The sequence below is a fragment of the Gasterosteus aculeatus genome, chromosome 13 (assembly GCF_964276395.1).
Source record: "Gasterosteus aculeatus chromosome 13, fGasAcu3.hap1.1, whole genome shotgun sequence".
NCBI lineage: Eukaryota > Metazoa > Chordata > Actinopteri > Perciformes > Gasterosteidae > Gasterosteus > Gasterosteus aculeatus.
In genome coordinates this window covers 5805207-5831048 of record NC_135701.1, presented here as the reverse complement: position 1 = coordinate 5831048, position 25842 = coordinate 5805207, and the positions used below count along the sequence as shown (strand labels likewise).

General features: G+C 45.8%; 2 protein-coding genes across 8 annotated transcripts in view; one reads left to right on the top strand and one right to left on the bottom strand.

The window, feature by feature from the left end:
- The window catches only part of gpat2 (glycerol-3-phosphate acyltransferase 2, mitochondrial), an 87018-nt gene extending 66210 nt beyond the window's left edge, over positions 1-20808 (top strand). For both annotated transcript variants that reach the window (XM_040195172.2, XM_078087125.1), the window contains exons 5-23: positions 28-138; positions 534-656; positions 2835-2934; positions 4384-4517; positions 4696-4795; positions 6728-6907; positions 7982-8080; positions 8804-8886; positions 10566-10693; positions 10821-10891; positions 11034-11194; positions 11324-11427; positions 13137-13321; positions 14289-14366; positions 15392-15520; positions 17445-17565; positions 17730-17798; positions 18085-18140; positions 20337-20808. In XM_040195172.2, the coding sequence (XP_040051106.2) occupies positions 28-138; positions 534-656; positions 2835-2934; positions 4384-4517; positions 4696-4795; positions 6728-6907; positions 7982-8080; positions 8804-8886; positions 10566-10693; positions 10821-10891; positions 11034-11194; positions 11324-11427; positions 13137-13321; positions 14289-14366; positions 15392-15520; positions 17445-17565; positions 17730-17798; positions 18085-18140; positions 20337-20453 (2149 nt within the window). In that variant the 3' untranslated portion in view covers positions 20454-20808. The remainder of the gene's footprint in view (positions 1-27; positions 139-533; positions 657-2834; positions 2935-4383; positions 4518-4695; positions 4796-6727; positions 6908-7981; positions 8081-8803; positions 8887-10565; positions 10694-10820; positions 10892-11033; positions 11195-11323; positions 11428-13136; positions 13322-14288; positions 14367-15391; positions 15521-17444; positions 17566-17729; positions 17799-18084; positions 18141-20336) is intronic.
- Positions 20809-22057: 1249 nt separating this feature from the next.
- Positions 22058-25829, bottom strand: fahd2a (fumarylacetoacetate hydrolase domain containing 2A). 6 transcript variants are annotated; one of them, XM_040195176.2, is made up of 8 exons: positions 25625-25829; positions 24767-25038; positions 24114-24330; positions 23968-24027; positions 23722-23884; positions 23076-23184; positions 22726-22813; positions 22058-22591 (listed from the first exon to the last, which is right to left on the bottom strand). In XM_040195176.2, exons 2-8 carry the CDS (start codon positions 25036-25038, stop codon positions 22529-22531), a joined length of 972 nt encoding a protein of 323 aa, XP_040051110.2. In that variant the 5' UTR covers positions 25625-25829; the 3' UTR covers positions 22058-22528. The 6 variants fall into 6 exon arrangements, with proteins under 6 accessions (XP_040051110.2, XP_040051109.2, XP_077943255.1 ...); XM_040195175.2 differs by having other exon boundaries at positions 25592-25664; XM_078087129.1 differs by having other exon boundaries at positions 24767-25003; positions 25625-25658.
- Between the last annotated feature and the right edge of the window lie 13 nt (positions 25830-25842).

Sequence of the window (25842 nt, the reverse complement as noted above, 5' to 3'; positions counted from 1 at the left end):
TTCTGTGAGTGTGTTCTTGTGCTGCAGGTATCGAGGCTGGCTGGTGCGGAGGGTGTGCTGCCTGCTGTTTGTGAGTGGGTGCAAGATTTACGCCAACCCTGTTAGCAACAGACTGGACCGAGTCTGTCGGAGCCAAAGGTACCGGAGGAGGAGGAGGTGGAGGAGGAGGGGGTTGGAATACCTGCAGCGAGTAAATAAATGAAAGGCATAGATACAGAAAATAAAAGGCTCCTACAGTTCTAGAGAGAGGGAACCAAAAAGGAGAGGAGATGAGAGGCGCTAACAGAAAATGAACAGCGCCTTTTGGTTCTGTGCGGAGACAATAAACACTCTGCCCCATCTGTCGACGTGTGTCTTCTTCTCATCTCTTGTTGTCTCTCCCTGGGTGTCATTGAGTTGAACCTTTTATGTAAGGTGGCCTCCTGACTCGGGGATGTGGTTGTTGTCTCACTGGAAGGCATTTTTGTCTTCACCAAGCACAGAAGAGGCTTTGTGAGGTTTTAACCCTGCTGTCCTGTGACCATGTGTTTCAGGGTGAAGGAGGCGCTCACAGCGGAGCACAATGCGCAGGAGGGGAGAGACGGCCAAGGGCAGCTCAGCCGCCTCTCGACACTCCCCCCCATCGTTAACACCTGCATCTCCCCTGGCTTCTTGCGGTGCGCTGGGCAAGATTCAACGATGTCTGTTTATTGTTTACGTATTGATTACTTTTTGTATTCAAGCAAGCCTTTCACTGCAACAAGGAATAACTAGGAGATGAAGCGTTGTGAGGTTCAGTTCAGTAACTTTTTTTGTCTCAGCAAAAAAAAAAGCATCAATACAATCCACTAATGCTTGGTTCACAGTAGCAGCGATCAAAGCGAAACGCTCAGGCGTGCAGAGCTACGTTGTTGCCCGAGTCGCAGTTAAAGTGCCGCTCAAGCGCTTGTTGATAGTCGTTTTTAAACAGCGCCGGGGAAAACAAGACGCGCGAGACTTCCCAGCTGAGCGATTCTTCGGCGGCCGTCACTGTTACGCAGCGTCCTGTGTTTGCCGTGACAACGACTTGTAGCCTGAGGCTGTGTCACTCATAGCAACACACATGGAGACGCTCCAGGATTCCAGCGGGAAAACCCTCCTCGCAGGATGAACTGTTTGGTGTTTGAAGTTCAAAGGTTCCCATGACGTCACTACGCGTTCTTGTCCAAAACTCAAGGTGGTTATGACAATGTGACAAAAATATTTAATGGGAAAAAATTATTTGAAAAAATAAGGGCTGGCATGGATGTTAATTGCAACCTAACTGGTTTGCTACAGAACCGTGGGGCGGAAATTCTAGTTCTATTTCTTCCTTACTGACCGCCAGAGGCAGTCTACTGTTTCGCGCATGCACAGGTCAAGTATTTATACCTTTATAAGTCACCTATGACCTCGGATGACCCCCCCGTCATATATGTACATACTAAGAACTCCGGCGGTCATCCAGGATCCATAGAACATGAGCAAAATAAAAATCTATCTTTCTCTGAATCAACACTTTGAATAGACTAAAATCTGTGGTATTTCTACAGACAAAGGCAGGGTGCAGCGCTGTCCTGTTTCACAAACCTGGATTCTTGTCTAAAAGACATTATTGAGCCAAATTGTTGCTACAGCAGACATCTTTTCTGTGTAACAATGGGCATACACACCATCCCGCTTGAGTAATGTTTGTTTTTAAAAAAAACAGCTACCGGCTGTTTCAGGGAACTCTATATTCTTGGCTTGTTACTTTTTACTGAAAACAAATGTGCTCGTGGACTGAGAGGCGAGAGGTTTTTCTGTTTTGCCGGAGAATTTTGGTCTTTTCGCAGGATTTCTCGATGGTAACAAAAGTGCAGACCACTGCCAGCCTTATCCCCTAAAAGTGCCGTGCCCTAGGGCATCCGCAGCCGGCGCTGTGGAGAAGACGACACGCAGAGCGGGGGAATTTTTAGCTGTGGCGAAATCGGAAACCGTTCACAGAGCGATAAAACAAACTGTAACATCGTCTGTGCAGAAAATCAACATCAACATTTTGATCTGACACCCCCGGATGCCCCGAAAATGACTCATATCTTCCTGCCGCTCCACAGCAGAACAGTAAACAAAAAGCAGCAATGACAACAAATGGAAAGAAAAAGAAATTGCTCTGCTTTCTAAACCTGGTGCCACGTGGGAGAGACGCACACCAAGAAATGGTTCTCAACCACTGCGCTGCTCGCCGTGTGGGATGTTTGTCAGCGTGCGCATGTTAGCACCCAGAGGCACGCGACTACCCGCCAGGTGCTCGCCGAGATGATTGTGAGCAGCTGAGGCATCCACCTGTGGACGGGCGGCGCGTGCTGCTCACTCCCAAAGTCTTTGTTTTCTGCTGGTGTCTGGAGAAATGTCGTGGACGCTCGTGGCTTTAAATGAACTTTTTAGGCTGTCTCCACAATCTCTCCACAAAATCTGCCTGGCACTGTCTTTCTTCTCCTCCCCCTCTCCGGCATTCACAGCCTCGGCCTCAGTCTCTATCTGCAACTGTCACCCTAACACACACACACACACACACACACACACACACCACTCTTTATCGCTTTCCATTTTGCGTCTTCCCTGTGTCATCAGTTTCTCCCTCGACCTTATCCGTCTCCTCTCCACGTTGTCACACTCCCATCTATCTTGTTTACATGTCAGCCTCAGCTCCATCCTTTTGGCGGCCTTTTCTTCTTCTCGCTGTTAAGCCGTGTCTTATTCCCTTGTGGACATTTTCATCATCTCCTGTCATTAATTATTTTTTTCTCCTCTTCTTTTCATACATGTCCCCCCCCCCCCCCTCTTCCCCTGGCTAGATTCCTGAGCTGGGTGATGTTGAAGATGTTTTCCTCCGTGTTTGGCAGTATCCAAGTTAACCTCGACCATCTGAGGGCTCTGCACAGAGCCTCACAAGAGGTGCGAGTATCTACAAACACGCACATACATATGCACACCAAATCGCCATAACTTATTTAATACACGGATGATTAAATGTGCTGGCATGAGCTGCTGCCCCCCTAAGGGTGTCAGCTCCTCATGCGAAACATGCAAAGCATAATTTGAATCCAATAATTTATGCTAGCATGATGTTTTGGCTCCGCGCACGTCCACGTTCAGGATGTGCTCAGCCATCTAATGAGATGGTGAACAAATTACGGCCTCGTGTTTACAAAGCCCTGACTGAATGTTTCATATATAAGGGTACTCTTTAGTGCAGTAAATGTACGGCGGATTTTTAAAGTCTGGAAGAAAAAAAAAAGGGGAAAACACTGAAGCTTTCTAGTTTCTTTCTTGCCACGTTATTTTTAATTATTATTTTTTCTACAGAAGACTACACAGCTGTAATTACATGGTTGACTAAATAAGCGCAAGTAAATAAGACCGAGTCGGGCTTCTGCTGCAGAGGCTGAAGACGGGCATGAATGAATCCAGTGAGCTATGGCGTTAGTTTAGATCTCTAAACTAGATGCACTCTATTACGTGAAGAAAGGCAAATCCACACAGGAAATTGATCTGTTGAGGCTTGTGATTTTCAGTTGTTGTTGGCTCACTTCCAGGGTTCTCACATCCTCTGGGTTGTCTCCCATTTTTTCGGTTTATTTTGTTAATTTTGAAAACCCGTAAAGAATGGGGGAATTGTGAAAATGTGTTTTTAGTTCTGGATTGATAACGTTAATCTGTTTACCGTACAATGTGTGGTCTGTAAATAATCCGTGCAATGAGACACTCGTATGTGACGTGACGTCCATGTCTTCATATAACACATTGATTTTTTTGCTGTTATTTACACATGAAAGTAATTCATGTTTATCCATTTTTAACATGGCTTTGAAAGGAGTATATAGTTAATAGATATTTTAGTTTTGTTGTGGATTTCAGTGCATTTTTTAAGGTACACAATCATCATTGATTGTAATCATGTTTTATCTTGACTTTCCTTAATAAATAAATAATATATATATATATATATATATATATATATATATATATATATATATACATTGAATAATTGATTTTGCAACAGTCTCCTCCCATTTTATATTCCACATCTGTAATTGGGGAAAACAAGTCCATTCAAAATTCCTCAGAATGAACAAGACACTGGCATTTTGCAGCTCACTCAGTCCCTCAAACGTTCTCCCCACGCACAACCTTAATATCTGCGTGAATGGTTTTAAATGTTCCGTTTTCTTTCACTCTCCTGATTCACTGTGGAGCGTGATAATAATATTGATTGAATATGAGTCCCCAGAAACACACTCCGAACCCGTGTGCCACCTGCGCACAGTAGACCATTGTTGGCCATAATCAATGGTAATGTGAAGAATCCCGTTGATCCAAATCTGCTTCTCTTCTCTAATGCAGGGATCCCCGCTGGTTTATGTGCACGTGCGTCAGTGCGCCGCGGACTTCGCTCTCATCCCTCTGGTGCTCTTTTGTCACAACTTGAGGGTCCCATACACTGTTTGTCCACTCCACATTAAAAGCTCATTTATAAGGTATGGACACAAACACACAAAGCCCCACATAGAAAACCGTATCTTCCCACATACATGATGCAAATTTATTTCAATTCGAACCTCATGATGGCATTGTGGGGAAAGTTCAAGAGAACCCGTACAGGAAGATTAATCCTCTGGGTACCATGCGTCTCTTAGTTATGTGTCCACCCCATAGATCAATCCTGCAGAAAGTCGGAGTGGTCCTCCTGCCGTCTTCTGCACTGACAGAGCAGGATGCTGAGACGGACCCTCTGTACTCACCCGTCATGACCTCTGTAAGTCTTACTCCACTTACTGTACACAACCTTTTTGGGTGAGATAAAATGTGCCGATGTTCCTCTACATTAAAGGTCTTTCGGTATTTAAGTAAAACCTCATGGTGGTTTCTGGGTGAAAAGGTTAAGTGGATCAGTCCTGTAAGAGTAAACCCCTGGGGACCATGAATATCTGAACCAAATCGTTGCTTAAATACTGTAAGTGAAGTAGTCTGGTACAAAGTGATACACCAACGACGTCATCCCCGGAGTGAGGGAGCCGGTTAGTTAAAAATAATTATTTTATATATGTCAATCAAAGACTCATTCGGAGAAGCTACATAAAGCTAATTTAGCCGGCAGCGTTGATTGGAGCTCGTGGCGTTGGACGACTACTCCTTCCCACAACAACTACCCAATGACAAACTTTCTGTTTCAATTCAAATGTGCGATGACACTTTTGAGCCACAGACTTTTTACAGCCGTCAACACACATACAAATTCCCGCTTCAACAGTCAAAAGCTCATTCAGGTTTCATGTTCCCTTTTCTGAGAGTTGCAAGCCGTGAAAACATCCCCTCGGCACAATCCTTACCAGCATGACAATCGGAGCGGTTGCTCATTAGCTTCTCAATTGAAGCCATAAACATCCTGTTTACATATGAATGTAATCGAAGCGCCGGGTCACGAATCAGAAAACCCGCCGCTAATGCATTTTGGTGTAAATAAAAAAGAACCCTCACAGATGGCACGTAATTATATAAAATTGCAGGGTGAGCAAGAGATACCTGTCATTGTAATTTGGCTGTTTAGCGTTTGTCATTCGGGTCCAATTCCTACTCACTGGCGTACACACTTTTCCTTTCCCTTCACGGTGGAGTGTTATCACAGTCAGACCCTCACTCAGAACACAACCTGCCCCCTCCCTCATGCCCCCGGTCTCATCCCACTTTCTATTCATTGTCAAAATGACCAAGCAGCTTGAGGTTTGCTTCCAAGATTGTAGCTTTTGAGTTGGCTGGAGTGACAAAGCAATGAGGAGAGGGTGGATGAACTAGAATAATGGTGGTTAGCTTGATTGTGTGAGCTTGGCAGGTCTGAGCGGGCTGTTTCTTTTTTTATAGGAAGGTAATTTGCTTTTTTTTGGCCTTGTTTTGGAGACTAATGTGGTCTGTATTGATGGCTCCCTGCTCTCTCTCCTGCCTCCTCTTGCATCCATCACACTTTCCTCGTGTGCCTTCTTTCTTCTCTTTGCCTAATGCCCTGTTTATTGTTGTGTTTTTTATCAATGATCAACACCTGCTCATCATCAATATCTTCCTGTCTATACCCGCAGGGGAGCTCTCCTGCGTAGTTGATCAAATTGTCTGAAGATGTATTTAATTTAGTGAAGCTACCGACGTTGTTAAGATCAACATTGTGCTATGGAGCTCGATTGCACGGCGCAGTCAGGCATCAATCTACAGGACTACAGCCACAGTGGAAAATACGCAGGTTGTTTATAAGTGAAGTAGCAAGTTTTTAAAATTATTTTCCATTTACCATCCATGGGAGTAAGCCCATTGGCTGTGCATGTGAAGGCAGGCTTGTTTATTGGCTCTATTTCAATGTTAATAGACCATTTATTATTTATTGAGTGTAGGCCTGCTTAGCTGCTGCTCAATGGTAATTGAATTTTTCTTGCCTGTGATGTGAAAGCGGTACTTGGGGTGAGAGGAGCATCTCCCCATAGCGCCTTTCTTCATTTCTGCTCTTTTCCCTGCCTGCTTCCTGCTGTTGGATTTATCTTCCCTCTGCTGCTCTCCACACCTTTTACCCCTCTGCAGTCCCTGCAGTGTCCGGTTCTTTGTCTTTTCATCTTTTTATTTTCAGTTTATTCAGGCTACATGCGAACAGAACGGCACTCAACTCACCTGCTAACCACGCACCCCCCCCCCCCCCTCCCTTTTTCAGCTGGTACGTGAGCTGCTGGATGAGAGTCAGGCGATAAGCGTCGGTGTGTCAGCGGAGTCTGGTCGAGGTGGCCGGTGGCTGGCTCACGTCACACAACTCATCAAAGAGGGATCTGTCTCCGATGTCAGTGTGGTGCCTGTGGGCATCTCCTACGACTGTGTCCCCGAGACCAACACACAGGTGGCTGCTTGTGAACGCACATAGAAAACGCTGCTTAATGTGAACCATCTGGGAAGCTCCTCAGGAGCAAGGGAACAAATTTGGTTTAACGTAGCAGATTTCCGACTTGTCAGGTGAGCCCCGGAAAAGTGTTGAGACAAAGATGCTGCCTGAAGTGGGACGGATACGCGCCCGGGTTTTATAAACAGAACTTGGCTGAAAAATTGTGGTTCAAAGTATTAAAGTAATCCAGTAATTAGGAACGGTTCGTAGCAATGGGTTGAGTAGCACACAGTGTAACTCACTGAATCCAGGGCAACATGATACATTAGACTGTAATTTACATCCCGCAAGCATTATGGGGACTTCAATCCATTACTATTGACATATATTGGTTAATTTCATTCAGTTCTTTTGACATGATGGAGACGATGCAATTTAACATTGTTCCAATACAGAGCATTGAACTGATCACAATAAACAGGATATAATTATCCAATAGACCTTTGTAAGTAATAGCACAATTATGTTGCCATGTCAATATGTTTTGACATAAGTAATTCTTAGAACATTGCAGTGGGTCTGACGAGTTGACCTGATGTCTGATGGGATCCATCAGTGTTAAAACCAGCTTAAAATCCAAATAAATAGCCGGTGATGATCCAGAGAGAAACTTTTTAAATTCTTGTTTCACAACCTAATTACTGACGATTAGTTGAGATTTGCTTTTCTTTTATTTAAGCAGAGTGATTGTTATGAGTCTCTCTCTGTTATCTGTACTCTGAGAGGACACTGGTGAGTGGGTGTTGCTCTCCGTTAATTGCCATAATAAGGTCCTCACCTCATCATTTTGTTCTGTCATGCAGGACACAGTACACAGTACTGAACACACAGTTCTAGTACCAACACTCTCAGGCCGCCTATTAATCTTAGTGCTCATCATAGATCCTGCTCATTAGTGCTTTTGCTGCTGTAATGACCCTCCTAAAGGCCTCATTATAATACAATCACTAACTCTATGTTTGACTCTTATGGCTGAGGCGTGTGCGTGTGTGCGTGTGTGTGTGTGCGTGTGTGCGTGGTGTCCCCTCACAGATTGGCGTCGGCTCTCTGTTTCGGTGGTTGTGGTCGCTGCTCTGGAGGAGCCCGGATAGAAGCGTGAGGATCCATCTCGCTCAGCCCTTTTCTCTCAAGGTGCACAAGGAGAAGGAGCATATTATTTAGAGGAGCGACGGCCAACCTTTGTGGCACCCGGGTTATAGGCGGGTGGATGGGTAGCGCCACAAATAAGTGGTATTTATTTCCCTGAATGCTAATTTTATTTTAAGATCTTCAGTAGTGAGTTTAACATTTTGGGAAAAGTGCAAAAAGCAAACAGAGGCTTCCATCTTTCTTTTCCTTGAAATCATCTTGTGCTTTCTTGTGGAGATTGGACAGCCGAAGAAGAAGCCTTCCTATAAAACCAAAAAAAACGACTTGGCTTCTACAGATGTTGATGTTTTTAAATAAACATATTTCCACACTTAAATGATAAAGAGGCTTTTGATGCGTATTGGAGTTTCTGGCATTTTGTAGTCAAGAGCAGATTTGTCTGGACAGTTCCAGATTCACTGCCGGTGTTGAGTACAGTTGATTCATTCAACACGGTAGCATTTATTGTGGGAGGAAATTGGCTGCAGCAATAATTTATTCATTTATTTTGCGGGGACAATGCACACTCATCAACAGTTGTACTGTAAGTGAGCCAGAACGGCTCAATTCCATCTACTGTGGCCGGCCAGATGTTTTTACGGCATGTTTTAAAGTAAACCTGGTAGAATATTCCTTGCTCAGTTTACTAAAGCACCAGTATTGGTGGATCTAGACATTGTACTTGTGTTATGTTTTTCATCTATATTATTGCTTTTATGTGTTCAGGAGATGTGTGACTCAGGGAGGTGCAGAGTAGATGACTGGCTCCCTCTGCAGGACCTGTTGCTGCCTGTTATCTTTAACAACAGGTAACCCCCCCTCCCCCCCCCCCTCACCCCAAACCCTGTGTAGACACATCAGTGCCAGTTGACACACAAACCACAATGGTACACGGATTTTGATTGTGTGTTATCTAACATCTGTGAAATCAAGTTGCTTTCTCTCAAACTTTGAAGATAAACCTTGAATCTAGCACAGACGCAACAAGCGTTGTCATCCTCTTAGACTTGGTCCAATTACTATCTACACTGCACAGTCTGCCAGCGGAAAATAAGATAACGGAAAGAAAATGACATCCTTGCCCAATCTCGTCTGGGAGTGGCTTCTCCCCTCGTGTGTTTAATTCTGGGGGACTCAGAGTAAAACATCTTTTAAAATGTTTAAAAGTCCCAGAGAGAGAACAGCAGCAAGCGCTGGATGAGTGGAGGCCGAGCCTGATGGTTGGATCGGATTGTTATCAGCATGCGAGCAGTTCCAGCTCTGTGTGTGCGTCTGCTTCGTTAACATTCTCAACACTGCGTCTGTGCTGAAGCCTTTTTCATTTTCTGTCTGCTCACATGTATCAAAAAGCCTGAGAATTCCTCACACGCACAACACTTATTTTCCACCCATTAGTTATTCTTGTGTGAGATGAACATTTCCATTCTCTGCAGGATTTCTGTGTTAACAGAGGCCAATAAGACGCGCTGTGTCCGACACGCCGCCGCATATCTCCCTCACACACGCACCGCTGAGACTCGTAAATAACACGCTGGTTTCGCTGCAGCGTAGCCGCAGATAAGCGTCTCGTGAAATGTGTCGCTGTTTTCGAGTGACGTGGCTGCTGTTTTCACACGCTTGTGTGCACCTGAAGGCTGCTGGGGGCCGCAGGGTTATTTCACTCCCACTTGAGTGTTCTTGTCATTTCCCTGAAATGTGTTATCAAGTCATCAGCTGAACTCTCATAATGGCCCTTCAGAGTTTACTGGAATCGTAGCTAATGTTCCTTCCTCCTCAACCACAAATGTTGTAATAAAAGCAAATTGAGCGTCACAGAAGATTCCCATGTAATATAATCGTTTTCTTTCAGCTAGGGCAGATAAATACTTGATCACTACTAGATTGTATGTAACTCCCTTGACATTGAGTCTAATTTACTGCGACACGCTCCGATGGCACGAGGCCAACCGTCTGTATTTTCTTACGATTACTGTGGTTCAATCGCGTGCAGCCAAACAAACTTTTGTTTTAAAGAAAGTGGGTCATTTTGCCCGAGGACTCTACAGCTAACTGCTCACTGAGGTCGCTCCCCTTTCTCTTCTGTCCAGCCCAGTAATATTAAAAACAGACGGGTGGTCAAAAGAGATGCTGAAAACGACCACTGCTGGCAGCGGTGTCAGATTCAGTTTGCTTCGCGTCGACCGCATCGACCCACGCCGCATGTTTTGCCGATTGAACTCCTTCGGTGTCAGCGGGGACGTTTGGTTTTCATGAGCAGTAACCTGCACCGCTCTGACTACACAGCGGTGACACTGCGTACAGCGAGGGAGGAGAACACAATGCGGCTGATATCGCACTTGAGTCCACCGCTAACGATGAAATCGACCTCCTTGAGGGTCGGGGTGGCCTCGCCGGATAGAAACACTAAGCTTGCTCTAATGAAAGCCCTAACTTTCCAAAAGTGATTCCTGACTTCCTCCTTCCCTTGTCTCCCTTTTATGCGCTCAAGAGACTGTGTGTTTGGGCAGAGGCGGATGTCGTGGCTCCTGCCACCTCCTCATTATGCAACTGAAAGCGGAGAGCAAACTCATCGAGAGAGAGACCTCAGCATCGCCATCATCCTCCACCTCATCCACTGTAGGTCCAGCGTTAACTTCCCCTGCTGGATCGTAAACACATCTTCATAAGCTGTTTTGTTTTTAATGCTATGCAAATTATCCTGCATCCTCTGTGTGTGTGTGTGTGTGTGTGTGTGTCTTTGTAGCTGCAGCCTCCTGCACAGCTGTGATGTCCACCAGTCTGGTGTCGAGCCTTCTGCTGTTCAGACATCGCAAGGTAAGTGCCTGCTCTCAGAGTTTAAAAATCCGCCCCCATCGCCAGTAAGGCTCCATCGTCACTCAATGGGTTTGATGAGAGTGTTAATTCCTGAGTCGGGCTGTTAACTCTGGACCAAAAGCCTCTCTTGTCCCCTCGGCAGGGTGTGAGGGCCTCGGCCCTGAGTCGGGACGTGGCCTGGCTCACCGAGGAGCTGCTGTTCCGGAACAAGGACGTGGGTTTCGGGGGAAGCTTGGAGGATGTGGTCCGCCACTCCCTGTCTGTTCTCGCGCCTCACCTCGTCATAACCGCCGCGCCGTCTAGGTTTGGGTTTTTCTGTCCGTCGGGAAACAACCGAGAAACAAAGCACAGTGAACTTGTTGCTTATCCAAAGTCCAGATTCCCTCTCAGTGAAGCCGCTGTCTCCGTTACTGTTTGTCTCCCACCTTGTAGGACGGACCCCGTTATTGTCCCCCGTCCGTCTCTTGCTGCCTCGCTTCACCTCAGCCGCTATGCCCAGATTGTCACACACACCTTCATTCCGGAGGCTGTTGGCGGTGAGTGACGTTTAAGAGTAAATATCCTCCTCTGCTCTACGCCACCTTATCTTTGGTGGGAGGCCTTTTCACTATCGAGAACCAGTTTGATTCTTGACATTTCCAAAGTCTGTGCATTTTATATATTCTGAAATGCAAAGTTCTGAGCGGTGTCGGGGAACTGTGCACGCAGTGGCTCACTTTGTTTCCCCTGAAGTGAGAGAAGGCAACTCTTTCTCTTCCCACTTCTTGTACGATTATCTCCTCTGATGTCCAGATGAGATAATCGTATGTATGCCATGTAAAGATGATGGATGAAGCGCTGTACCTCAGTGTTTTCCCTTCCTTATAATAGCGGGGCGCCCTTCAATTTATTTTTCATAACCATAATCTTTCCCTGACCTTGCAGTTAGTGCCGATAGCGAGGATATAAAAACCTTGGCGTTTTCCATAATCTGGCATAATGAGGAATCTTCTTGGTCAAAGTGTTGGAAACTGCATAATAAGTAAAAGTATGCGTAAAATATGGTGATCATCTAATGGCGGTTACTCAGCCGTGCTAACAGGGAGACTGGGGTGAAGCCGCAGATACAACAGCCCCATTTGAGTTAAAAATAATGTGGTGTTGGAATCTACTTGGTCTGTATGATTCATCACTGCTGCATGACTCGGTTGTATAGGAAGTGGAGCTGGTGGGCAGTATGCTTTGTGCTCATAGCTTCTGAGTGTACTATAGATTAATACATGGGGGCTATATTGAGGTAATAACATTTTGTTGTATAACAATGTAAGCTTCGTTCCCTGTGGGGACCTTTGGTGGTGAGCAGTGATCCGCAGTGTGTTTTTGGATCTCACCTCCCAGGGATCCTCTGTCTGCGTTTCTTACTATTTTTTTAGTAGTAGTGCACATTCCTTCAGTAAAAGCAAATAACATTTTTATTGAAAAGTGCTCCATTCAAAATGTAGGGTCTTTTGAAATTGAGGATTGCATTTTCTTCACTGACTCGAGGCAACTCGGAAAGACGAGATGAGAAAATGAATCTACTCCTCTTGCTTTATTCCCTCAGTAAACATAAACATGGGTTTATGGTAAGTTTTTAAGTCTTCGATTCAGCATAATGTCTATTTTGTAACTTTCGACTCAATTGGACCATAAAATAGAGTGTGCTTTAGGGCGGGTTTACTGCGATTGACAGGTCACTACCGCTGCCAGAGCTGTAGAGCGTGTCTCTGCGCCACTCTGCATGCGTGACGCCACGACAACTCCTTCAGTTCTTATATTCAGTCCCTCGTGGTGATCCAGCCAACAGGGTTTACGACGCCGTTATCAGCAATAAATGAGCTCACCTGAAACGGCTTCTTAAAGCCCAGAGACTGTTCCTTGAACTTGAACTTGATTTTGGAGTAACGCACCGTTTAGGTAAAAGTACAAAATAGAAGTACTCCTTATTATTATGGTCTGTGTTCAGTGTTTTTCCTTTTCTGTGACAATGTCTGCGACTCAAGACTTTCCCTCCAGCACATGAAAGCAAGATAATAAGGATAAAAAGTATAAATAAAGAGGTGAAATACTCAACCCTGAATCTCATAAGCTGATTCATTAACCAAACCGCTTAAACCGTTTCAGGCCTGTTTACTTTGGACAGTAAAAAAAATATATATATATTTTTAAAATGTCTATTTAAGCAAATAATCCATCTTTCTGTGCGTGTGTGTGCGTGTGTTCCTAGCGTGTGCGGTGTCGGCCATGCTGTGCGAGCTGGTCGGCAGTGGCCTCAGCAGCAGGGTGAGGAGCGGCGGCGTGGACGGAGAGCAGGTCAACGGCGACATGGAGTTCGACGTGGCGCTCTGCCAGTCCAAGCTGACGGAGAGAGCCCTGCAGCTCTGCCATCTCCTGCCCCCGGGCTTCATGCCAGTGAGTCGGGATTCACATTGTGCACGCACGCACACGCAGACACACGCATAGAGCGCCTCGTTCAATGGATGTTTAATGGAGCTGAACAGCCATTCATCCTGCCTCTATCTCAGGCCCAGAGAGGTCTGAACCGTGTGTGTGTGTGTGTGTGTGTGTGTTCGTGCACTATCCATCAGGCTGACTGAAAGTGCTCCGAATTCGAGCCAGAAATGGTATTTCTTTTTTTCTGTTTGCTCAGCTTTCATTTCAGCGGCTGCACTTTCTTGTCTCTTCAGCTGGCATCTTTTTTTTTTTACTCAGTCCCCCATTTGTCGCCGGAAAAATGATCGCTGCCGGTCTCACCGTCCTGCCGTCCTTCTTTCAATCTCCTCTGATCTCTGCTACATCTCCATTAAACTGCGTGTGCGACTAACCTTTGTTCACGTTTAAACGTAACCATTATCATCTCCCTCACACTTGGACATGCGAGACATCCAGGTGTGCGTTAGTTTTTAGAAGAATGCTTTATTCCTCAGTTAGCACGGTAAGAAGTGCGCGTCGGCGCCACGTTACAGGTGCACGCTTTACTCTTTTCCTTCTTCTCCCGTCTTCCAAAGCGTGCGAAACATCTCCTGGTTGTTTCCTAAACAAGGACCCCTTAGGTGTCTTAACTCTCACTTACCAAAACATACACAATATCTCTTAGCAAAACAACATATGCCAGGTTAATAAACAAGAATCAGGTAAATGAATAATGGAATATAGGGGCGTGTCCATTTACTGTAGCATCTCAATCCTGTGGACCCCACAATATAATATGTTTGTTCGGCCGATGCAGTAAGAAAATGGATTAACATTATTAAATAAACAGTAATGTGCAAATATTACGTTAATTTGGGGAAAATTGCTAAATTATTTTCCCCACAGTACAATAATTAATTAGTAACGTTGTAGCGCTATCTTAATCTCTCGCTCTCCCTCCCTTCAGCCCTGCCAGTCGGCCTGTAGTTTTGCTCTGGATGCGGTTGACAGTCTGGTACGCTGTGGCATCCTGATCATGGAAGAAGTAAGATATTTTACACGCTTCTATAAGATGAAACACAACTGTCAATATGCATATTGCTTCTCATCTGCTGAATGAATATTTTCTTACATTGGACCGGTTTAGTACAATGAAGGAAGCAAAATTAGAAGAACAAGTGTAGTCTACTATTTCAATTAATTTTATTTTATTTTGTATAGCCCAAAATCGGAAATTACAAATTTGCCTCAGAGGGCTTTACAGTCTGTACACATGAGACATCCTCTGTCCTGAAACCCTCACATTGGAACAGGAAAAACTCTCCAAAAAATGAGAAACCCTTCCATGGGGGAAAAGGGGAAGAAACCTCAGGGAGAAGGTCAGAGGAGGACAGATGGATGTCATGTGTACAGAATGAATGCAAACGATTTACAATACATTCAATTCCTGTGACAAGTAGTAAGCAGGTGTACGGCAGGACCACTGCAGGGACAACCACCATCACATAGAACCGCCATCCACAGAAGCCTGTGGGGAGGGAAAGCACAGGGACTTCGGGGTAATGTTGGTTTATGATGACAGTAATAGTATATGATTAATATTTAAAATAGTAATAATGATGATGATGGCGGCAGCAGGTGTCAGCAGGGCCACGGCAGGAGGCAGAAACACGGTCCAGATAGAGCCATGGAAACCTGTGAGGCGAGAAAGCACAAATACTCTGTGGAGGAAACAAAGTTAGTGATGCGCATTAATGTTTACAGCTATAGAAATGGGAACATCAGTGGTGTTGGAAGAGGAAGGTGTCAGGCAGGAGTACCAGGGTCCAGACGGAACTACGGTCCACAGAGACCTGCGAGGCGAGAAATTAAATAAGACCACTGACAATTACACACTAAGGGAATTCAATCACAGCAGGTTGGAATTTGGTGTAAACGGGCTTAGTGGGTTGTGAGATTTAATCTCACTTTAGTTTAGTAAGGAGTCATTAGATGTTAAACAGGAAAAGCCAGCATAAGACTCAAACACGCAGTTCAAATATTTGAAGCATTTGTTTATTTGCCCTGTAGATTCCCAGAGACGTTCCCATCTGTGATTTCTGGAAGAAGGAGGGCGCTCTGACCTGGACCACCTCTGACGACCCTTACGACAGCGACTCCGACTGTGAGGCGCAGGAGCAGGACTCGCGTTGCTACAAGGTACAGAAGAGCACTGCTGGGCTCCTCTGGTTTCTGCACATGCCTCAGTGAAGCAGCAGAGGTTATATGAACAGAACAAATGTTCAATGCTCGCCGACCTACAAAGGATGGACGCCTTCCCGGGCACGTTAAAAATACCAGAAAGTCCACACAAGAAAGAACTTTGAAGGAACTAAATCTCCATTACAAAAGCACCTACACAGGCGCCATGGAACTTGAATCTCAATTAGCGGTACGTGTCATCTTAAAAGGAGCCCGACTGTCATGACTGTTATGTGTTCCTTTTTCAAAGCTTCCCATATTCCAAAGGGACCAAAACAGCCAGTGCTCAAGAGCCTGGAGAGTGCATGTGAAACTGCAGAGCCCGAGAGCAGCTATCAAAGCACACGTGGATCAGCAAAGACATCTGATGGATAAAGCACTTTATTTATTCCATGTTTTCCACATAAAAATAGTCACATTTTTTAAAAACATTTGAAACATCTTGCATGGATGCGAAAAATATTCGTGGAAAAAGACCTGAGAAAGATCACACAGATTTGTGTGTGTGTGTATGTGTGTGTGTGTGTGCACACAAACTGAAAGTGCAATACAACATGTATTTATCCTACAAAAGATGGTTGGATACGCACACATTCGCCTCCATTTGGAGCAGAGTGCTGCAGATGGTGGGGGCGGCAGCTCAGAGAGCAGCACACCAAGCTGGGCTCGCACGCGCCGTCATCCAGGACGGCCGTTGTTTGACTCTTTACTTTCATCCCCTTTCTGTATCCGTCTCACGAGACGGGGGTTTGTAAACCGCTGCTCCACACCTGTATAAAACCGTCCCCCCGACTGCAGCTTGGACCGCAACGTTTTTACTCTCTACTCTGAAGGTTGTCTTCCTTTCTCCCCCCTTCTCCCGGGTCCTCAGAGCAGACCTCCATGCCGGTTATCAGTTATCCTGATTTAATCCGGTTTGTCCCAAGATGCGCGCTTGCAGTAATGCGAGTTAAGCTGCTATAATGACTCATTCTCCAGAAAAGCCTGGCCTTGTTCAGCGATTCATACCCAAACACTTTTCCTCTATATAAAAAAATATGAAATCTTGACCATATGTCTTTCCATATCACGTGTTTGTAGAAGACGCTGTTAAACTATTTATAGAGGCATGTCTCTGTCTCGCTCATTACCAGATGCAACCATGGATAAAACACTTCTCTGTGTTTGACCTTGAACTCCCTGAGCACCTCCGGGAGGACTGAGCCCCGAATGTGAGCCGGGCTCACTAATGTCAGTTGAGCAGCAAATCCCTGCTGCCAGCTTCCAAAATTTAGTGGAGCGCCTTGATCTGCTGTTATGGCTGAAGATTAAAGCCCACTAATTTGGAATGTTAAGCGCTAAATCACATATTGGTGCGATGCTCAGGGGACCACTTGGGTTTGGCTGTTTAGTGTGGAGAGACTTGAGACGGGTAAAGTTCTCCTATCCTAATGAAAAGCAACATAACGCTATATTCTATATTGAATACTGCTATAAAAAGGGAGAGCTCTAAAAGGCATTTTGACCCAACAGCATTAAAACAAACTTAAAATGAGTAAATGTCCTTATTGCACATTAGTGGTTGTTCTGTTATATCCCACCCGTGTGACAAGAGGGAAATTAATTAGATGAAACAGCAAAGTGGCGTTGAGGTCCCCTAATGATAACGTCTTATGTTGTTTGTTCATTTGTACGTCCCCTCTACCTACTTGAACTTTTTACTGCAAGCTTCCGATCTCCGTACTGAGTTGACCCGCTCTGAGATTTGGACCCACATGAACCGTTTATAATATTGTGCCGGCGCGATGTGACTTTCTGGGGCCGACCCACAAACCGGCGGGCCGGGCGCCCATCCTAGCGGAAAATGCTCTTACATTCTCGCCTCCGTCCACTGTTATCCCAGATAAGCCAGCCGAGACAGTTTCCCGAGTTGCTGTTCTTCCTCTGCGCAATGCTCGCTGGTCATCTGAGGACGCTGTGCTGGGCGACCAGCAGCCTGGACCTGATGCACACACCTCTGCCAGGTACCATTGTACTCATGTCATCTTTGATTGGTGTCCGAGGGTTAGTGACACTCGCACTTAAAAAACGAACTAGAGTATTAAATTAAATCCACATCAAACTAATGCTGGTATTTATTTTCCATGTCTCTGGACACTAATGATGATCGACGCGTTGTGCGTTTCAGAGGCAGAGTTTGTGGCTCTGATGCACTCGCATCTGTGTGACACAGCGAGTCGGGCGAAGCAGCACTACGGTGAGCTCAAACGTGACAGGACACACTCGCACACAAAGACCTGTCCCACTGATTCAGAGAGGGGCCGGTCTGCAGAGACGCTGCACACTCCCATCACACGCGCTCACATTCCTCCTCAAAAAAACCCAACATACAAGACAATGAGAAACTAACCCGAATGAAACCGTATAAGAAAGTAATCCGTCCCACTTGTGACTGCTTTGTTCCGTTGTCCCGACATGGTTTTCTATATTGGGAATGTGTCTGTTCTTTTGGTTCACGTGGTCCTCTGTGCCGTTTCTCACAGAGAGCTGCTCGGAGGAGGCTGCACACATGGCAGTTAGATCACTGATAGACCTCGGGGTGAGTGACGATCTCTCCTGCTCGCTCTGTCCCTTGTGTGTGTGTGTGTGTGTGTGTGTTTTAAATGTGCCTGAATTATCGCTCTGCTTAGGAAAGTTTTCGGCGCAATCCGACTCTCCAATAAGTTCTTATTTCAATCCTAGCCTTGAATCCGGGCCGAATACCGAGATAATCGCTAATAATCAATCAGCCGCTATGCGTTTTTTCTACAGTTTTCTTGAGCTTCCAGCTCAGCGTGCGCAGGAATTCAATCAGATTTTGCTGTGAGAGAAAGTGAACCTGACTCGAGCGTGCCATATCCAATCATTCCTGAGGCAGAAATGTCAATCTTTAAGAGAACTCACTGGGCCAAGGACACAAGTGATTTTAAATTAGAAATTGGGAAAGTGTAGCGCACGCAACACTCCGTTTAAGTTGCCCGAGTGAACCACATCTGACATTTGAGGCGTCAATAATAAAAATATACGAGGGAGCCATAATCCTACTCGTGTCAAATCTACTATGATGGATGTAATCGTTTTTATAACATTCATAAATGATCTGAAATCCACTTTTTAACCTAGATTAAATCTTAATAGCTAGAATTGGCGATGTGCTGAAGTAGGAGTTTTATATACACGTACTGAAGTACATCCATTACATGCGGCTCTTTACACCATGCAGCTTGCAGAGCTCCTCCGTCTCTACACATGGTGCATTCATGCACAGTGTTGAGCGTGGGTCACCTGTGCTTTGGCAGCGCTTCAGAGGCCAAACAAAGATCTTTGTTGTTGGTTGCATGAGGCACAAAACACACAAATTAAAAAAATGTTTGGGTTTTGTAATACAATTTAAAAATAAGCCGTTGGACTTTTTAATGCACTGCTGTATGGAAAGCTGTAGTCAGCAGCTACTTTATGGATAATACTGTAATAATAATTGTTGAGGTGACGTATTTTGAGAGTACCGTGACATATTTCCCTTTTCTCTGTGAGAGTTGCGAGTCGATCTGATATGAAAACACTCCACTGAGGCACAATGAACCATGGATTCAACTCTGACGGGACGAGATAAAGGCTGCACGTTTATTGCGATGGATTGTCAGGCGGTGGCAATTTTCACGACCAGGGACGTTTTATTTTTTTCAATCATAAAGTGCAATAAGGAAAGCAAATGGTTTATACGAGCGCCTGCAAACTCCATCTGCACCATCTGTAAGGACTTAAAAAAGAGAGCAGAGCAGCGTAGCTGATAAACAGCAACCTAAAATCAGAGAGTTGGAGAAACACAAACAAACACTACACACAGTGTAGTCATAAAGAATGAAGGAGCCGGCAGCCTCTTCTGCTGACTTTTTAAATCCGTAGATATATTCACCGGGTTTTGGCACAAGTTCCCCGCTGTGATTTACCAGCGACCCTTTCATCTCATGAGTCCGATGCGGCTCCATACAGTCTGAGGGTTGGAAATCAATGCCTTTTAAAAATAGAGCATCATTAACCCATATATCTGATCCCATGAGGCCATTATTAACTTTCTTATCATGGTTGTCAGTCAGAAGTGTTTTTTTTTTTATCAGGTTCATCTTTGGGATTCCCCGGCTAGCTCCACTCCCTGACGCCGAGACAGCTTGATGTCTAACATCTGCAGGTCGAATCCAGGGGGAGGACTTACTAACCCGCAATGCAAACGGACAGCGCTGAATAATCAATACATAATAAAACACGAAGCACCTCATCTGTCAGAAGCGAGGGAAGGGTCACAACGAAGTTATTCTTACTCGGGTGATTTGCACTGATTGGAGTCAGCGAGGGTTGCTTTTGAATTAAATGAAATGTGTCCTTTAGTAAGCAGGGATCGATCACTAACTAGCATTTCCCTGTTTTCTGTTCGCTCCCGCGGTCGAGCGCGCATGCAGGGTGACCTGCCGTGATTTTTTTATTTATTCCTGCTCTCCCCCTAACGCATGCGCAGAGTGCGCCCCCCAGTGGACTGATTAGGAAGAGCGGCTACTTTATATAAATCCCACCCCACCTCATTTCAGACTCTTGTGCTGTTATTGATTTGAAAGGTCTTGTTTTCATCTGTTATTAATATGTGTATCTGTTGTATTCAGCTCAGTGCCAAAATGCTCGCAGTGTTCAAATGAAGGTCGCTAAATAGAAAGGCGGCGTTGCGGCCGTGTGAGCGTTGACGCTGATGTGTTTGTCGCCTCAGGTGCTTTCAGAGGAGCGTCGGAGAGGAGGCGTCTCCCTCAGCGTCGGCCCTTTGTTCCAGTCGTCAGAAAACCGGCAGAAACTGCAGCGCTTCATCTCCCAGTACCTCTTCAATTAATATGTTAGAGAGGGCGGCGTCGCGAGTCCGCCCTCGTCCTCGGCTGGCGTCGGGGGGGCTGCTGTTTGCCGGTGAGACGCACGCTGAGCGGAGCCGCTCGTGCCTTTTTAGGTTTGTTGGGTTTTTGATTTTTTCAGTGATGAGACACTGATTTTAAGTTTCTTTGGTAATAGCATTAGCATAAAGCCACAGGAGACGAGCATTATGAAGTCCCTGTAATCAGCCGCCGGGACGTTGATGTTGCCGTGAAGGCCGCTATACTTTTTGTTTGCTCCGCCTACTTTAAGCACAGTTTTCCTTTTTAGTTAATCAGTAAGTCGATGTTCAGGCTGACAATAAAGAAATGTGCCTCGTTTGCTGACTGGGTAGTGGTTAGTAATTGATAATGTGATCAGCTTGTTCTACCTCACAATGCAGATCTTTGTGTGCTGACTCAGTCGGTCTGTTTCGACGTGGACTTTTACACCGAGGGCACGAAACAAATTGATGCCTCACAGTCGAGAGCAACAGCAGTTTTTTGTCATTAGTCAAAGCAAAGCTGCAGTTGACTGTGAAACTCTGGCGCCTCCCGGTGTCGGAGCCCCACAGCAGCAGAGAGGGAATGCAGATGACATACTGATGCAAGCAGGTCGACCAAATCCAGCATCCGAATAACTGCAGGTTCACGTTCATATAAAATAGTTTGATTTCTTGTATAATAATGCAGAAAGACTTTGACATACTTTAAACATTTACAATGTCATTCAGTCCAATACGGCCCTCCATCAGTAATCCAGCTGACACGAATCAATGTACAGTGATCCCTCGCCACTTCGCGGTTCACTTATCGCGGATTCGCTATTTCGCGGATTTTCATATTGCATTTTTTTTTTTTTGGTGCATTGTGCTCTGCATTCTGATTCGCTAAAAACTCACTCCCGAGCCGTTAATTACAGTTCTCCAACGTAATCGATGGTGGCATGTCGGTGTACAATGATCTTTTTGCAAAGAAGAAAAAAGAGCGACAACAGCTGCCTATCACTATGTTCTTCTCCCGAACAAACACACCTGCACCGCGGGCTTCAGAAGAAGAGAACACTGCAGAGCGCAGTCAGGATGCAGCGGCCCAGTCTGAAGAGCAGTGAAACGGCCTACACGCGAGTCACTGTATTTGTATACATGTAATAGTTGCTAATTGTAAAAAAAAAAAAAGTTTTCTATTTCGCGGATTTCACTTATCGCGGGTCATTTTCGGAACGTAACCCCCGCGATAAACGAGGGATTACTGTAGTGCTGTTGAACCTATCTTGTCTTTACGATGTGTAGAGTAAATATAAGCAACAGCGCTCATTATAAATGTGGTTGATCCTTTTTGCGCTGCCAGATCTCTCTGCCTGGATCATAGAAACCAAAAAACCTCAAGTTCTTCCCCCTCATACGCTGTGTTAACCTGGAGAACTGTCCTTTGGATCTAATCTTGCGGTTTAATTGAGTCTTTTATTCCTTTCTGACCAGCTTGAAAGTCACCTCACAGAACTACAAAAGGTCAAATGAGTCCTGTTAAGTTGTTTAAACGAGTGAAAATATGAAGCAGGTACATGAAAAGCGCAGATCAGTCTTCAACATTTCTTTCGAAGACACTTTTAATTGGCATAAATTCCTCCCTTTTCTCCAAACCAGCTCGTTGTTCTCGCTTCTATTCTCCAAGTTAGCCAACTGTTTTGTGTACTTGCATCATTTAAATGTTGTTCTTTTTTACATATTAGAGGATGCCCGGGTTCAGTTTGTTCTCTATACGCGAGTGGGCGGCTGCTCATCGAGGGGATTTGTACAGCTAGCGATGACCGTCAGGTCAAGCTGTAAACATCCCACTGAGTCACGTAATTATACCGATTCCCAGAGTAAAAATACCGAGGCTCCTCCCTCGCAATTACTCAAGTATCACGAACAAAATCATTCCCAATAATGAGACATCCCACCGGAAGACAAGTCAATAAGGACACTTAGCAGTAATTAATTGTGTGAAGCCGCCAATCAGAAGGGAACTTTGTGTAACAGCCGACATTCCTTCATGGACTCCTGCCTCCGTCAGCAGTTCACACCACCTTGTTGATGATGGAGCCCAATTGGTCGATGTGGCACTCCACCACGTCTCCTTTCTGCGAGGGACACGGGTTTGTTAAAATACAGCTTTAACTGACACCACCTCAGTCTATTAAATCACTACACAGAGTCTCTAAAGCTCTGCACTGCAGCACAAGTACATTATATGCATCCCTTCACATTTAATCACCTTGAGAAATACGGGCGGCTTCCTGAACACGCCCACGCCGGGAGGAGTGCCCGTCAGGAAAACATCTCCTGGAGTCAAAGTCACAAACCTGGCGGAACAGAAGACACGCGGTTTGTGATTCCGCAGCAGGACAGAGCGCAGCTTTGTGTCGCGCGGTCAACAGATTAAAAGTGCCCCTGAGTGCTGCGAGGGAGAGGAAGGCCTTCGGGCGGTCAGGGTGATTTGCACGCACATTTCTGACATTTCCATAATTTATTTTAATATAAACTCTCAGCAACGCGACAGAATTACTGAGGCAAAAAATGTGTGTGTGTGTAGTTGCATAAAGTGGAAGTGCACAGTGCACTTACTTTGAAACCCAGGCGACCAGCGCCTCCGTCTGGAAGATCATCTGGTCCGTGTTGCTGCTCTGCACTGTGTCTCCGTTCACCAGGCAGCGCACGGCCAGGCTGTGCGGGTCTGGAGGGGCAACGGCTCAATTGGATTCACAAAAACTCCCAACGGGTTTTCCTTACAAGAGATCCAGTTTTTTTTTGTTCGAAGCTCATGATCTTAAAAATTAGGCCAAAACTAATTTATTTTAATGTTTTATTGGTTAATCATCAATCTTCTGCTGCTCATTATAGTCCAGGTATGATTATCTGATTAATTATAATAAATATCATCTAAATGTAAAGCATCTATAGAGACGTGACAGAAATGCCAATAAGTTAACGGGCTCTACGAATATTATGCTTTTTTTATACCCTACTGATTTTCAGTCACTTTGATTGGTGCGACTGTGAAAAAGGTCAACTGCGTTCTTAAAAAGTCTGCAATTTGGTCACAAGCCTTGATGGATCCTAAAAGCAGCAACTATTTTCATTACAGGGTTGTCGTACACCCGATCGTACAAACGTGAAGATTTATATACGTATTCTGCGTCGACGTCTCCACAATATAAAATATGACAACATGTGCATCATAATATTGGGAGTCGCCACAGTCGCCGCTCACCTCCCACGGCGTCCCTGGTCACCAAGGCCGGGCCGAGGGGACAGAAGCTGTCGAACGTTTTTCCCAGCAGCCACTGCTTCCCGTTGCGCCTCATCTGCCAGTCGCGGGCGCTGACGTCGTTGGCCACGGAGAAGCCGGCCACGTGGGCGAGAGCGTCTTCCTCCTGTGTGAACGGGGGAGGGGGCGGAGTCAAAGGCGGCGCTCCACCAGCGCGCCTGCCGGACGTGATGATGATGCGACGCTCACCTTGATGTGTTTTCCTCCTCGTCCGATGACGAAGGCCAGCTCCACCTCCCAGTCCACCTCCTTCAATTCAATTAGATTGACGTTACTGCCTTTGCATTACACTGCAATCAATCAATGTGGATAAAGGCAAGTGGGCTCGCGCTCACCTGGCTCTCTGCGGGCAGGACGATGTCGTCGTACGGCCCTGTGAGGGCGCTGGGGAATTTGCTGAAGATGATCGGTTCTTTGGGGATCGGGGCGCTCTGCTCCAGGCAGTGGTCCCTGTAGTTCATTCCCACACACACCACCTTCTCCGGGGCCAAGACAGGAGACAGCAGCTGGAGGTCTGAGCGCTCCACCACACACTGACCGGACGCCAGGGCCCTGAGGGTGGAGCAGGGGGACGGAAGATGTAGGAACAAAGAATGGCATCTTCTCCTTCCATCCTGTGTGACAAGTCCCTTTAGGAAGGTGATGGTTCACCACAACGGGGAGATAAGAGGAAGAAGGTTCCTCAAGAAGAAGCTATTTGAGGAAATGGTGATTTTGGAACAAGATGACTGAAGACGATACAGTTGATTAAGGAAGACGCTGGGTTACTATCGGCTCTTTACGATGAGTGGGATTGTTGTTTTGCATTTATTTGACAACTTGAAGATTATAGGATAATGCGGTAACCGTGACAATGATTTATGCAGACGATGAGAATGATTGTGACAAAGTAAAGCACCTAAGAAGATGAGGCTCAATAAGTAAGGAAGTGACTCATGACACAAAACGGAATACAAAGAATCAAGGAATCAGACTTTGCGTTGTATACCTCCGAGCACAATCCAGACCCTCGTCTCCCAGCTGCAGCAGCTCTCTCATGGTGGAGGGCATGGAGGGGTCAAACGCCTTCAGGTCCACCACGCCGAGCCCCCCGGCGCCTTGTTCCACTCCCACCCTGACGCCCCCACTGGCACCGCGGCGTACAAACTGCACCAGACGCATGGCTGCAGTGCTCAGGCCTCGCGTCTGCGGGTTCGATGCCGGACGCCTTTGTGGGAACAAACTCCTGAAGATGCAAAAGGAGTGAAGAGGAAGTCTCATCTGTGGAGGGGAAGTGAAAGTGAGGAGAGCAGATGACCGGCGAAGAAGAGAAGAAATAGAATGTGCATGTCACGTATTTTGTCGTTTGTCCCTTAGATGCAACTCAATCGTGCAAAGGGCCCATAAACGATTCCCGAATCAAGATATGACATTTAAAATGTGAGGGCCTGCAACCAGAGAACGTTTGACACTTAGTTCCTTGTTCGTTTCTTATAAAGATTTACAAAAATCAATTAGAGTCTTGTCAATTGCAGCTGAAAGCTTGAATAAAATGCAAAAACAACTTGTGGAAACATGATTCTGAAATGTTCCTGCAACTGAACAAACAGTGTGTGTTCACATTGCACAAGTTCTGCAGCTAACTCGCAGCCCAACCAGCTCAACGAGAGCGGGTCGCACAAATGAGTCCGGTGCCAAAATCGGCACCTGTGCCACGACGCGCAGTAAAGTAGCGCAGCGCGAGCTGAGGCGTGAGACCATGAAACGAGGCTGTAAAGCGGGACGCGAGGCTCCAACCTGCTTCTGACGCAACGGGGCCGCGGACACTTCTTACCTGCACTTTGTATCGTGTCTTGTCAACACTCACCTTTCCTGTTTCTCACGTGGGACACGGGCTTGGACCACTTCCGGTTTGCGTTTGTAGTTCACGGGCTCAGAGGAGAGAGAGGAGTCGCCAGCGCGAGCTCATGGCACAGTGTTGCTTTGATTTAAAGTAGATTAAGTCGAGATAATTATTATATTGGTCACATACTTTTCAAAATGAGGAATCTTGTTTGTTGGTTCAGTTATGTGAACTACAACTCC

Excerpts from the sequence above, each read along its gene's own strand:
- fahd2a (XM_040195176.2), bottom strand. The coding sequence starts at position 25,038 with ATGAGACTTCCTCTTCACTCCTTTTGCATCTTCAGGAGTTTGTTCCCA. Across the intron at positions 24,028-24,113 it reads TCCTGCCCGCAGAGAGCCAG|GAGGTGGACTGGGAGGTGGA; the intron begins GTGAGCGCGAGC and ends ATTGAATTGAAG. Across the intron at positions 23,885-23,967 it reads GAGGAGGAAAACACATCAAG|GAGGAAGACGCTCTCGCCCA; the intron begins GTGAGCGTCGCA and ends CCGTTCACACAG.